This window comes from Labrus bergylta, chromosome 12, assembly GCF_963930695.1.
Source record: "Labrus bergylta chromosome 12, fLabBer1.1, whole genome shotgun sequence".
Lineage (NCBI taxonomy): Eukaryota > Metazoa > Chordata > Actinopteri > Labriformes > Labridae > Labrus > Labrus bergylta.
This window is the reverse complement of record NC_089206.1, coordinates 25,001-40,000: the sequence shown is the minus strand read 5'-3', so window position 1 is coordinate 40,000 and position 15,000 is coordinate 25,001. Positions and strand designations below refer to the sequence as shown.

The 15,000-nt window shown below is 46.6% G+C and overlaps 1 protein-coding gene across 1 annotated transcript in view; it reads right to left on the bottom strand.

The window, feature by feature from the left end:
• The window catches only part of LOC109978878 (IQ motif and SEC7 domain-containing protein 1-like), a 40,854-nt gene that overhangs the window by 1,397 nt on the left and 24,457 nt on the right, over positions 1 to 15,000 (bottom strand). The window contains exons 13-16 of the mRNA XM_065961171.1: positions 10,859 to 11,020; positions 7,172 to 7,393; positions 6,154 to 6,203; positions 1 to 4,476 (exon numbers count right to left, since the gene is read on the bottom strand). The exon at positions 1 to 4,476 is cut by the window's left edge and continues 1,397 nt beyond it. Of these exons, the coding sequence (XP_065817243.1) occupies positions 3,253 to 4,476; positions 6,154 to 6,203; positions 7,172 to 7,393; positions 10,859 to 11,020 (1,658 nt within the window). The 3' untranslated portion in view covers positions 1 to 3,252. The remainder of the gene's footprint in view (positions 4,477 to 6,153; positions 6,204 to 7,171; positions 7,394 to 10,858; positions 11,021 to 15,000) is intronic.

Sequence of the window (15,000 nt, the reverse complement as noted above, 5' to 3'; positions counted from 1 at the left end):
GTATGTTAGTCACAGAAAAATCTCAGTTCTGTTGTTAACATGTTAAAAATGAAAAGGGTTTCAGAACTTCGATAAGATGCCCAAATCAGAAAGAGAACATAATAAATCATCTCACACTCGAAAGCACAGAACAAAAATAAAAATGCTAAAAGTACAAAACAGCCCAAGGAGTACGTAATGTTAGTAGAAGCTTGTCACACAACAATATTGATAAGAATATCAGAAGCACACTCTAAAAAGTCAAAGGGGTTCTTCAGATTGAAAACAAAAGGGGACCCGAGGTGGTTCCCTGAGGAACTCCGGCCAATGATTTCAAGTCATGACGGTGTTTCCACAAAGGGCTTCTACAAAAGAACACTGAAGGAGTTTTTATTGTTTTTCTGACGAGGAGCCCTAAGGTGCTAAAAAAGCCTGAAGAACCCTGATTAACTTTTGGTGTTTAGAGCATACAATTTAGTTAATTCAAGCAGTTGTGAACCTTATCACAGATCAATGCTGCTGGCCCCATTGAAGATAGAACACACTGTACAGTTAATATCTACAGTAGGCGCATTCACGTAATCAAAGGGAACCTAAAAATGTGTCTTAATGTTTGCATTCAGAGGAAACTTTCCCATCATCCACCAGTTAGACGCTGGTAAATATATGAGGCTGAATAAACCAGTAGCTCTGACAGCCAGCACTGAGAGGTTGATGTGGAGTGAAAAAGTACAAACAGCTGGTAAAATATTTCAAATGGTCGAAGAACTTTCTACCACCCATCCTCGACATCCTGTGATTGTGACGACATAAAGAAAGCAAGAAAATACACTTTGATACTGATATGGTCAACAAGGGAACAAGAGCAAAATAATGTGTTGGGGGTAATTCTGCAATCCAGTCTGGTTTGATGCTGGCGAGTCCTTCAGGGTGTGTTTAGGTCCAGCTTTGAGTCGTGGTTGGACGATGAGGATGACGAGGGGCTCAGTCCTTCAGTCAGATTTAAAACATGAGGAGATTTTCTGAATGGATACAATCAATCAAAATGTCACTGATGAAAATAAATCAGATTTCCAGGTGGTCTTTCTCCAACATTATGATCTCTTTACATTAGTCCCCGCTCGGTCTGAAGGCACCTTTTCTTTCTGTTTTTACACCAGAAGATGTGAAAGCTGGATTCAGCTTTGACCCCTCCCAAGCTAAAAGGAAATGTTTAAAGTCATGTCCTACAGAGAGAGAACATCATGCTCAGAACTGGGTGGGAAATTATTTTTCAGGAGCCAAACACTCATGAAGACTGCAGCCACTCAACAACTTTTTATAGACATTTTTTAACACATGCACGCTGCGCTTTCAGAGTTTTCAACGTCAAAAGGAAAGAATATTTTAATTACTGCAGAAATAAACTTTTAAATTATAACCTTAAACCTAAATGTCCTGACAGGATATCAAAGTAACTTTAGTATGAGGTTTTCAGCGGTGGCGTCTGGTGCAGTATTCTCCAGGACGGGCGCAGTTTCTCACAGGATTTACATCTTAGTGTGTTAGCTCGGTGCTAACACACTAAGATGCTAACAGAATCAGCAGTGTGGTCGCAGTGAGTAGAAATAAAAGATGGCTTCTTTAGTTTAGAGATGATGATGGATGGATTCTGTCTACAGTCTGTGGAGATGCAGCTGTGTCATTGGTCATTCAGTTTGCAGTTTGAAAGAACATGATCAAATGATTTATGTTGAAATGTTGAAGTTGACTTTGTTCATGTGGCCGTTATTTAAAAAACACTAATGGGTTTACGATGTGTTTAAATGGTTAAAAATATAAAGGTGAAAGGTGAAAGGTCCCAGAGGCTCTTTAAGGGAGGGGGAGCAGGGGGCGCTGTTTGTATCCACCTTTCAGAGGAGGTCAAATCTAATCCGAAGCCTTTATATATCTCATGATTACTTTCTTAAACTATCGATTAAAATGAAACATCAAAACTTAAAATAATCAAAAGTGAACCGATGATCTGATCAAAGCGAATACCATGTCCTAAAACCAAAATGTTCTCCATGTTGTCTCAGGTTAGGGTTAGATATGTGCAAAGACGTCCACACGTGGTCATTTTTAATAAAGCCGTTTTGTTTCTGATTTCCCACCCAGATCCCTTCACGTTCCCATGAATAACCCTGTAGGAACATCTACTGTAGCTTCATCACAAGCTGAGAAAACTAAAGACTCTGTTTCCCAGAATGCACCCTGTTTGGCACCTTTCAGCTTAATCTCCATTCCTGGCAACGACCGGGGTCACGTACGAAACGGGGCATCAGGTACAGTCGACATATTTGATCTTTCAGATACACCTGGACACCTGTAGGATGGTTTGTACTTCATCCATTCCCACATCACAATAAACTTTAAAACGTCAACCATCCCCCCTCTGTTGAAACCCTGTAATCCACAAACACTAAAGGTAAACACACCTGTAGTTTGTTTATTTGTTATGATGGCTTATTTTAAGTTTAAAAACAGTTTACTGTCCATGTTGAAGGTAACTAATGCACTTTCAATGGTCGAATAAATGCTGGACTTTAAGAAACAACAGATCCCGCCCCCTGCATAGACACACTGACACTCATTAGCATTAGCACAGGTCATGCAAGCCTGTGTCAGACACCGAGACCGCACCATATCAACGCTAACCACTTCAGCTCGTCAGGAACAACTCGTGGCTGGTCAGCAGCCGAAACAACGGTACAAGTGCTTTTTGTGCCCAAAACAAAGTGGTGCAAGACGAGTGTGATTTTTGGAAAAAAAGGACTCCTCGTTCTTCTTAAAAAAAACTCCAACTGTCACATCAAGTGTTAGCATAGGGCGCTAAACCCTTCTGAGGCACAGTTCATTCACTTCTGGTCCCCGGCTCATTAGTCCAACATAGAAACTGACCTAACCCTGAACACCTCCTGTCAGTGAAGAACTACAAACATGTCTTCCTGAGTCCTCCTCTGAAGCGCGTGTGAGATGTGTTTCAGTGGTGGTTGATGTTCTTGGTCGCCCCTCAGACGCTAACAGTGAGAGAATCGTTCTACTTTCCCGGGAAGTGGATGTGAAAATAACACAGGCTGAGTAATTTCCTTTTCCCCGCTCTCAGAGCTTTCCTCCTCACCAGGTGGCCATTGTGATACATCTGCATCGCCCCTCCCCCCCTCTTGCCTCCCCTCCTGCCCCCTCTCACCACTACCGCCCCCCGGTGGCTCGTTGCAGGGTAACGGACAATCGCCCTCATCTTCGGCCTCCTCACACCACCGTGCTGATCCGGCTGACAGGCTTCGATTTTGGACCCGCCCCTTGACTTCCTCCTGGGTGCAGGGAGAGCGGGCCAGCCGAGGGGGGGGGCAAGGGGGAATGCGGAGGGGGAGGGGGGATAGCAGAGAGGGGAGGGTACTGGGGGTTGTAGGGCTGCGGCGGCGTCTGGGTGACGAGGCGTGCTGAGGGCGTCTGAGGCGGCGGGGTGGCAAAGATGAAGTGGGTGGATTGGGAGGCGGAGGGGGAGGGGCTGAGTGGGGAGTGTGTGTGCACGGCGTGGTTGTGAGAGTGTGTGTGAGCGTGCGGATGGGGCGTGGAGTGCGAGATGGTCAGCGGGAGTTTGCCGCCTCCACCCGGCCGCCCCACCCCCGGATGCGAGTGGTAGAGTCCGTGCGGGGTAGTGGGAGTGATGGGGGAGTGTGGGGAGAGCGGCGGTGGCGTGATGAAACCCGACGCCATGTTGTAGCGGGGGTGCTGGGCGCCGCCATGTTGCATCCTCTGGGTATGAGAGGGAGCGCAGCCGGGCGGACCCTGCCGCCGCGGGGCTGAGAACCTGTGCGAAAGGGCGTGATGCTGCGGGACGCTCTGCACGTGGTAACGATGATGGTGGTGGTAAGGCGGTGGCGGAGTCTGCTGCTGCTGGTGCCCAGTAACATTGACTCCTCCTCCTCCACTGTTGCCGTGGCAATACTGAGCGTGCAATGCCTGGAGCTTGGACGGCCCCCCTACCGAACTTCCTCCCCCTCCAACTCCTCCCGAGTCCAACTGAGCGAGGTTGGGCGATGGGGAGGGGCATGGGGAAGGGGAGGATGGGTGGGCGATGGGCGGCGCGGGGGCGGGGTAATGGGGGGGTGATGATATCATCAGGGGACTCGGAGGACCCTGTGGAGTCGGGGACGTCATCGTCAGGGGACCAGGAACTTTCCCTCTCCGGCTGCCGAAGAAGTTCCCCAGCCGGTTGCTGCCAGTCGCTCCTCCCCCAACCACCATCACGCCTCCTCCCCCAACCCCTCCCACGCTCACGAGTGGGGAGGGCGCGACCCCCCCCTGGTTGTGACAGAGCCCCGGCCCACCCCCCACCCCTGTACCGGGGCTCTGAGTAGGGCGGTGTGGCCGGTAAGCTGCTGGAGAGGAAGGGACCATCATAGGGCTGTAGAGACCTCCAGCAGGCAGGGGGCGCTGCTGGTGAGGCCGGGGGCTGCTAATGATGGAACCCTGAGGGGGGGGGGACGAGGAGACAGCGGACAAAAGAACAAAGAGAGGACAAATGAGAAGACACATTTCTAAACATCCAATCACATCCCTGTCAACAACACATGGAGCTCTAATGGTTTTTAATCTAATGCAACAGACTAAAGAAGAACTTCAAGATTACATCATGCAGAAACACTGCAGAAGAAGATTTGGTAGTTTACATGTTGAGAAGGATGAAATACCATCAGAGGAGTGAGGGGAAGAAAAAAAAGAAGAAGAAGAACTGTATGCTGACGATACAGTTTTGTATGTGCATGGTTTAACAAAAGCAGAAGTTGCTTCAAAACTAACAAAAATAGCTTAATCAGTACTGTCTCCAACTTAACGTGTCTAAAACTGTTGGTATATTCTTCACTAAAATAAATGACTCAAACCAGATATCAGATCCAGATATACTTGTGTCAGGAGAAAAACTACAGATTGTAAAAGAATTCAAATACCTTGGCATTATACTTGACTCTAACCTGAACTTTAAAGCACATGTAAAAAAAGTCTGTAAACAAATTAAATTTAACCTTGCCAACTTCAGATTTATCAGAAACTCCATGTCTACTGAAGCAGCCAACATGTACATGCATTCAATGATTTTTTCATATATGACCTACTGTTTGACAAGCTGGTCTCAGGCAAGTCACACCACATTAAAACCACTACAGTCTTTGTATAAACAGACAATAAAAGTTTTAGACAAAAAACCAAAGCAATTCCACCACTGTTCAATCCTCAGAAAATACAACCTCCTGAGCTGGGAGAACATGATTAAACACAAAAATGCTCCTTTATAAAATCTCACATGGTTTGGCCCCTCCCCCACTCAGAGAGTTTGTAAGCATATGAACAAACACACATCACTTCAGGAGGGGTGTCTCAAGAGATGATTGCATTATTCCTCTAAGGAAGTGTGTTTTTAGTCAGTCTGCCTTTTCTGTTCCAGCCTCACGTGAATGGAACAACATCCCAACAGTTATCAGAGAGAGCAACACATATCGTTCATTTAGTTCACATCTGAAACACTGGCTGTTTGATAACCACATCTGCCAGCACTAAACCTGTTCCGCTCGCTGCTGCCCCCTTGTGTCTGGTTGTTGATGAATGTGTCCTGTTTTTTAAATGACTGTGGCCTGCGTGTTGTTGTCTGTTGAGGTGAGCTTCAGGTATAGCTCACTCGATGTTTTTTATGTGGCCTTGTGTAATTTGTAATTTCTACGTGTTTATTGTATATTGTGTTACATGTTGTCTTGTTGTGTGCACGTTACAGTTACTTTAGTAGGTTATTGGATACGTGCTTTTACCAATACTTGTTTTTGTAGCTTTTAGCAATGTTTGAATTTTTTTTTTTTTTAGGGAGCTTTTTATAAAATCTGGCCAGGGACAACAGATGAAAATTAGCCTTTTGGCTAGCTCTGGCATATTTACAGAAATGTTTATTAATATGCAATGTCCCTGTAAAATAAAAAGAAAAAAGAAAAGAAAAAAAAAGAAGAAGGAGAAGAAGGAGAAGAAGGAGGAGAAGAAGAAGAAGGAGGTCACAGAGAAATCAAAGCTGTAATCAAAGCATGCAGTCAGACGTGTGATTGACATGCTGCGGCGGCATGCTGGGGGGATGTGGCTTTAAGCCCCCCCCCCCAACAAACTTACTTCAATGGTACTGTCCAATGACCCCACACTGTTCCTACGACCTCGCTTCCCTGTTACCCAATCAGAATGAGGCAGGGTTAAAACTCCATCGTCAAGAAAAAACAAACCACAAAAAGTTATTTTACCAAATCAGAAGCAAACAGAGACATCAGGGCGGGTCTTCAGAGCCCTGCTCAGACCAGGACCGGGGTCCCTGACCTGCTGCCGCCTACACAGACCAGGACCGGGGTCCCTGACCTGCTGCCGCCTACACAGACCAGGACCAGGCCCAGGTCTGTGTAGGCGGCAGGATTTAAACAGGATCAGGATTGTCACCTTATGTTCACCTTACTTATTTACAGTCAGTCATACATGCTTATTTGTGATTTGTCTTTATTTGAGTTGTTAGGGTTCATCTACTGGGGGGGCAGGAGCTCAGTCTGTAGGGTTGGGAATCTGAGGGTTGCCAATTCAAGTCCCAGCACAGACCAAGTCCAGATATTAATACATGTCCATAGGATCCTGTTTGTGCATGTGTGTGTGTATTTCAGACTATGTTTGTGTAGCATGTTCATTAAACTGAGTGTAAAACTGAATTTCCCCTCATGAGATAAATAAAGTATAAATTATTATTATTATTATTATTATTATTGTCATTATTATTATTGTTATTATTGTTATTGTCACCTGATGACTACAGGTCATATTAAGATATAAGGGCAGAATGCAAACTGACATTTATCAACATGTCTAATAAGAACTCCAAACACACTTTATTCATGTTGTACTATTTGTATCTGTCCAGCAGGGGGAGACAAACTATCACAGGTCTGAACATGACTTCCATCCCTTTTCTTTATTTTACCATTTTAGATTTCAGTAATCTTTCAGAGGCTCCGAGTTAGTGAGTCACAGTTTGTCTGTTTTCAGACTCTCGCTCTCGTCTCAGCCAATCACAGAGAAGGTGTAATGGGGGGGTACACACTCGGAGCGTGCAACTGTACCTCAAATGACCTCCGATGACCTCTGATGACCTCACCTGTTTCTGAGAGGTCTCGCAGTGAGGAGCTGAGTGCTGTGCGTTTGAGTCCGTCCACAGAGGCGTAAGTGTCATCCAGGCTCGGTCTACCCAGAATGCCGTTCACCACCTCGCCCTTCATGGGGCCGGTGTTGGCCATGCCCCCCTGCGCCACCCCTCCTCCTGGTCCTCCCCCTGTCAACACACCGGGACGCATCACACCTTTCTGTTTCTCCAGCTCGGCTGGAGGAGAGAAAAGACGGACATACATAGTGCTGTTAGCTCCTCCCCCTTTTAGACCACGTTCATCTGGAGTCCTTACTCCCCCCCCCCCCCCCCCCCCCCCCACACTTACACTCCACCCTGTACTTCTCCATGTCCCCCCCCCCTCACTTACATTCCACCCTGTACTTCTCCATGTCCCCCCCCCCTCACTTACACTCCACCCTGTACTTCTCCATGTCCCCCCCCTCACTTACACTCCACCCTGTACTTCTCCATGTCCCCCCCCCTCACTTACACTCCACCCTGTACTTCTCCATGTCCCCCCCCTCACTTACACTCCACCCTGTACTTCTCCATGTCCCCCCCCCCTCACTTACACTCCACCCTGTACTTCTCCATGTCCCCCCCCTCACTTACACTCCACCCTGTACTTCTCCATGTCCCCCCCCCACACTTACACTCCACCCTGTACTTCTCCATGTCCCCCCCCCTCACTTACACTCCACCCTGTACTTCTCCATGTCCCCCCCCCCACACTTACACTCCACCCTGTACTTCTCCATGTCCCCCCCCTCACACTTACACTCCACCCTGTACTTCTCCATGTCCCCCCCCCCACACTTACACTCCACCCTGTACTTCTCCATGTCCCCCCCCTCACTTACACTCCACCCTGTACTTCTCCATGTCCCCCCCCCCACACTTACACTCCACCCTGTACTTCTCCATGTCCCCCCCCTCACTTACACTCCACTCTGTACTTCTCCATGTCCCCCCCCCCACACTTACACTCCACCCTGTACTTCTCCATGTCCCCCCCCTCACTTACACTCCACCCTGTACTTCTCCATGTCCCCCCCTCACTTACACTCCACTCTGTACTTCTCCATGTCCCCCCCCACACTTACACTCCACCCTGTACTTCTCCATGTCCCCCCCCCACACTTACACTCCACCCTGTACTTCTCCATGTCCCCCCCCCCCCTCACTTACACTCCACCCTGTACTTCTCCATGTCCCCCCCCCTCACTTACACTCCACCCTGTACTTCTCCATGTCCCCCCCCCCTCACTTACACTCCACCCTGTACTTCTCCATGTCCCCCCCCCTCACTTACACTCCACTCTGTACTTCTCCATGTCCCCCCCCCTCACTTACACTCCACTCTGTACTTCTCCATGTCCCCCCCCCTCACTTACACTCCACTCTGTACTTCTCCATGTCCCCCCCCCTCACTTACACTCCACTCTGTACTTCTCATGTCCCCCCCCCCCCACACACTTACACTCCACCCTGTACTTCTCCATGTCCCCCCCCCCACACTTACACTCCACCCTGTACTTCTCCATGTCCCCCCCCCCTCACTTACACTCCACCCTGTACTTCTCCATGTCCCCCCCCCCCTCACTTACACTCCACCCTGTACTTCTCCATGTCCCCCCCCCTCACTTACACTCCACCCTGTACTTCTCCATGTCCCCCCCCCCTCACTTACACTCCACCCTGTACTTCTCCATGTCCCCCCCCTCACTTACACTCCACCCTGTACTTCTCCATGTCCCCCCCCCCTCACTTACACTCCACCCTGTACTTCTCCATGTCCCCCCCCCACACTTACACTCCACCCTGTACTTCTCCATGTCCCCCCCCACACTTACACTCCACCCTGTACTTCTCCATGTCCCCCCCCCACACTTACACTCCACCCTGTACTTCTCCATGTCCCCCCCCCCCCTCACTACACTCCACCCTGTACTTCTCCATGTCCCCCCCTCACTTACACTCCACCCTGTACTTCTCCATGTCCCCCCCCTCACTTACACTCCACCCTGTACTTCTCCATGTCCCCCCCCCCCCTCACTTACACTCCACCCTGTACTTCTCCATGTCCCCCCCCCCTCACTTACACTCCACCCTGTACTTCTCCATGTCCCCCCCTCACTTACACTCCACCCTGTACTTCTCCATGTCCCCCCCCCCTCACTTACACTCCACCCTGTACTTCTCCATGTCCCCCCCTCACTTACACTCCACCCTGTACTTCTCCATGTCCCCCCCCCCCTCACTTACACTCCACCCTGTACTTCTCCATGTCCCCCCCCCCCTCACTTACACTCCACCCTGTACTTCTCCATGTCCCCCCCCCCTCACTTACACTCCACCCTGTACTTCTCCATGTCCCCCCCCTCACTTACACTCCACTCTGTACTTCTCCATGTCCCCCCCCCCTCACTTACACTCCACCCTGTACTTCTCCATGTCCCCCCCCCCTCACTTACACTCCACCCTGTACTTCTCCATGTCCCCCCCCCCTCACTTACACTCCACCCTGTACTTCTCCATGTCCCCCCCCTCACTTACACTCCACCCTGTACTTCTCCATGTCCCCCCCCCACACTTACACTCCACCCTGTACTTCTCCATGTCCCCCCCCTCACTTACACTCCACTCTGTACTTCTCCATGTCCCCCCCCCCACACTTACACTCCACCCTGTACTTCTCCATGTCCCCCCCCCTCACTTACACTCCACTCTGTACTTCTCCATGTCCCCCCCCCTCACTTACACTCCACTCTGTACTTCTCCATGTCCCCCCCCCTCACTTACACTCCACTCTGTACTTCTCCATGTCCCCCCCCCTCACTTACACTCCACTCTGTACTTCTCCATGTCCCCCCCCCCCACACACTTACACTCCACCCTGTACTTCTCCATGTCCCCCCCCCCACACTTACACTCCACCCTGTACTTCTCCATGTCCCCCCCCCCTCACTTACACTCCACCCTGTACTTCTCCATGTCCCCCCCCCCTCACTTACACTCCACCCTGTACTTCTCCATGTCCCCCCCCCCTCACTTACACTCCACCCTGTACTTCTCCATGTCCCCCCCCCCTCACTTACACTCCACCCTGTACTTCTCCATGTCCCCCCCCCCTCACTTACACTCCACCCTGTACTTCTCCATGTCCCCCCCCCCTCACTTACACTCCACCCTGTACTTCTCCATGTCCCCCCCCCACACTTACACTCCACCCTGTACTTCTCCATGTCCCCCCCCCACACTTACACTCCACTCCACCCTGTACTTCTCCATGTCCCCCCCCACACTTACACTCCACCCTGTACTTCTCCATGTCCCCCCCCACACTTACACTCCACCCTGTACTTCTCCATGTCCCCCCCCCACACTTACACTCCACCCTGTACTTCTCCATGTCCCCCCCCCCCCTCACTTACACTCCACCCTGTACTTCTCCATGTCCCCCCCTCACTTACACTCCACCCTGTACTTCTCCATGTCCCCCCCCTCACTTACACTCCACCCTGTACTTCTCCATGTCCCCCCCCCCTCACTTACACTCCACCCTGTACTTCTCCATGTCCCCCCCCCCTCACTTACACTCCACCCTGTACTTCTCCATGTCCCCCCCTCACTTACACTCCACCCTGTACTTCTCCATGTCCCCCCCCCCTCACTTACACTCCACCCTGTACTTCTCCATGTCCTGGACCTCAGCGATGCTCTCTCGGAGGTCGGAGGTGAAGCGAGCTCGGTCCTGCTGACTTGGCGCCGTGAACACGATCAGAACCTTTCTCTCTCCTCCAGGGTTCGCTGTCGTCAGTCTGATACCGTGAGGGTAGTCTGTGTGAGACAACACACACACACACACACACACACACACACACACACACACACACACTATGTTACCTGGCTGTGCCGGTCTGATCAACAGAACTGAAATGAGGTTTTGGTCGTCTCCATGAGAAAGCGGCTGAAATGAGTCAGAGCAGAACATCCCCGTGTTACTATATACACACACACACACACACACACACACACACACACACACACACACACACACACACACACACACACACACACACACACACACACACACCTTAACTTCCACCTACATGACAAACTGATACACACAGAGTTGTGCACCCACGCACAAAGGAAGAAAACACACACAGTATGTACCCACCCACACACATTTATGAACACACACACACACACACACACACACACACACACACACACACACACACACACACACACACACACACACACACAGCAGCATGGACGTAGATTGTGCTGATGAATCATATGGGACAATCTGTCGTGGTCACAGTCATCACTGCAATCTGCCAGCTTCCATTTAACTCCAACTGGAGGAGTAGAACCGTCAACAACAACAACTAAATAACTAAACAACAACTAACAATAACTAACAACAACTAAACAACAACAACTAAACAACAACTAAACAACAACAACTAAACAACAACTAAACAACAACAACTAAACAACAACTGAACAACAACCAACAACTAAACAACAAGTAACAACAACTAAACAACTAAATAACAAAAACTAAACAACAACTAAACAACAACTAAACAACAACAACTAAACAACATCTAAACAACATCTAAACAGCAACATCTAAACAACAACAACAACAACAACTAAACAACAACAACTAAACAACAACATCTAAACAACAACAACTAAACAACAACATCTAAACAACAACTAAACAACAACAACAACTAATCAACAACAACTAAACAATAACATCTAAACAACAACTAAACAACAACTAAACAACAACAACTAAACAACAACTAAACAACAACATCCAAACAACAACTAAACAACAACAACTAAACAACAACAACAACAACTAATCAACAACAACTAAACAACAACATCTAAACAACAACTAAACAACAACTAAACAACAACTGAACAACAACCAACAACTAAACAACAAGTAACAACAACTAAACAACAACTAAACAACTAAATAACAAAAACTAAACAACAACATCTAAACAACAACTAAACAACATCTAAACAACAACTAAACAACAACAACAACAACTAAACAACAACAACAACTAAACAACAACAACTAAACAACAACCTCTAAACAACAACTAAACAACAACAACTAAACAACAACATCTAAACAACAACTAAACAACAACTGAACAACAACCAACAACTAAACAACAAGTAACAACAACTAAACAATTAAATAACAAAAACTAAACAACAACTAAACAACAACATCTAAACAACAACTAAACAACAACAACTAAACAACAACATCTAAACAACAACAACAACAACTAAACAACAACAACAACAACTAAACAACAACTAAACAACAACAACTAAACAACAACATCTAAACAACAACAACTAAACAACAACATCTAAACAACAACTAAACAACAACAACTAATCAACAACAACTAAACAACAACATCTAAACAACAACTAAACAACAACAACTAAACAACAACAACAACTAATCAACAACAACTAAACAATAACAACTAAACAACAACTAAACAACAACTAAACAACAACTAAACAACAACTGAACAACAACCAACAACTAAACAACAAGTAACAACAACTAAACAACAACTAAACAACTAAATACCAAAAACTAAACAACAACTAAACAACAACATCTAAACAACAACTAAACAACAACAACTAAACAACAACATCTAAACAACAACAACAACTAAACAACAACAACTAAACAACAACCTCTAAACAACAACTAAACAACAACATCTAAACAACAACTAAACAACAACTAAACAACAACTAAACAACAACAGGAGTAAAGTGAGTATTTATTAATCTATGAAACATTTCCACGCGGGACAGAGTCTCAGGTAAAATCCAGACTGAAGCCTTAAAGGTGCATTCAGGTACTTTTACGTTTACACGATATTTAATCGACTTTTAGGAACAGCTACTCCTTCCTACAACCGGAGGAAGCTTAAAGTTGTTGATTTTTAATCATCAGGCTGAGATTGTTGTTTTCATTTGACAGCTCAATCAACCAGCTGCTCATTCTGTCTCTTCAGACACAGGCAGGATGAACACACCTCACATTTAATGTTTAAATCATCTTTAGGGATTAGTTCAGGAAAAGAGGCAGACACGTTTGTAACGCGGGGATAAATCCCAGAGTTAAACTCAAGTAAACTAAAGTTAAACTATACAAAGAAGTAGAAACCCCACAGTTACTACAAAAGAAGTCACTTTAAGAAAGTAATGTTGTCATAGTTTGTTTGAAATGTACGTCCCGCAACTTGTTACCTTCCTCTAATGGGTCAATTTAGAGACACATCACGTTTCTTTAACTCTGATTGGTCGAGGGGCGGGACAGAAGAGAAGCGGAGTGAACGTGAGCTATCTGACTAGCCATGAGCTAAATAACTGAGTGTTGGATAAAGTGAATGTTAGTAAGGTGCTAAACAGCTACCAGCTTTATTTAGTATATGTTTGTTTGAAAGCTAACTGTAACCTCCTCGGCTACTAGCTTGTTAGCTCGAATGCTAATTCCGCCGTCGCTTAGCAACAGACCCGCTGTTTCCCTCCTGCTTTGCCTTTCTGTTTTGTTCCTGGACTGGTCTTCATTGCCACGGCTGAGAGCGGCTGGTGACATTGCTTCATGGCCGCTGAGATGACCTGCGGACTTTTCTTCCTCCACTGACGGAGAGTGGAGCAGCGTGGCTGAACTTCCGGGTTCGGACCTTTCTTCTTCTTTATTGTTTTTTCTGGATTAACGTTGAACTGACTGTTCGACGTGGGTGAGTGAGTACAGCGTGCCGTCAATGTTCATACATTGCATCAAACTCAATTCAGGCCTGCAACGGGGTTTTGTTTATTTTAATGCCGGCTGTTGTTATTGTTGTGTAGAGTGTATTAATGTGTTCTAACAGATTTAAGCACTTAAAGTGAACTAGTGATATCTGGTTATTTCTTCAGTTTAAATAGTCTCAAGGTGTTTTGATGACCAACTAGATAAGTATCATATGAGAGTTTGTATGGTTGCTCAAGAGTGCCATTAGTCAGGTTTAAATTACCTATCATTTCATTTACCTCATGCTAGTTTTTCTCATACTCTAAATGAGTGCTGGGTGTGTTTTTTTAAATTTTATTTACTAAGTAAATACATTGATATTTGTCAATAAATACTTTAAAATGCATATTTATCTCTTGGTCGGTTTAATAAATAAGGATATCTAAAAAAAACAGAACAGTTTACAGTGTTTGAAGGTAAAACATGTCATCACACTGGAGTCATTTAATTCATACTTATATTCATACGTGGGGAAGTGAGGTCAGGTAGTTTTTGATACAGGACATATATACATTTATATATAATATATATAAACTTAAAGGAACAATAATAGTAATACGATTAACGTGAGTTCTAAGAGAAGAACCCAGGGTGTGTGTGTGTGTGTGTGTGTGTGTGTGTGTGTGTGTGTGTGTGTGTGTGTGTGTGTGTGTGTGTGTGTGTGTGTGTGTGTGTGCGCGTGTGTGTGTGAGTGTGTGTGTTCTTTCTGTGGGCCTGCAGACTCATGTGGTAAAAATAGAGAGCTGAGGGAACACTTAATAGAAATAGAGATATGAAAAATACAACGCTGAGACAGATGAAGGGAGCAGATGGGTAAGGGAGAGAGAGAAAGAGAGCGAGAGTTAAATAAAGAGAGAGAGAGAGGGAGCGAGAGCGAGAGTTAAATAAAGAGAGAGAGAGAGCGAGAGTTAAATAAAGAGAGAGAGAGAGGGAGCGAGAGCGA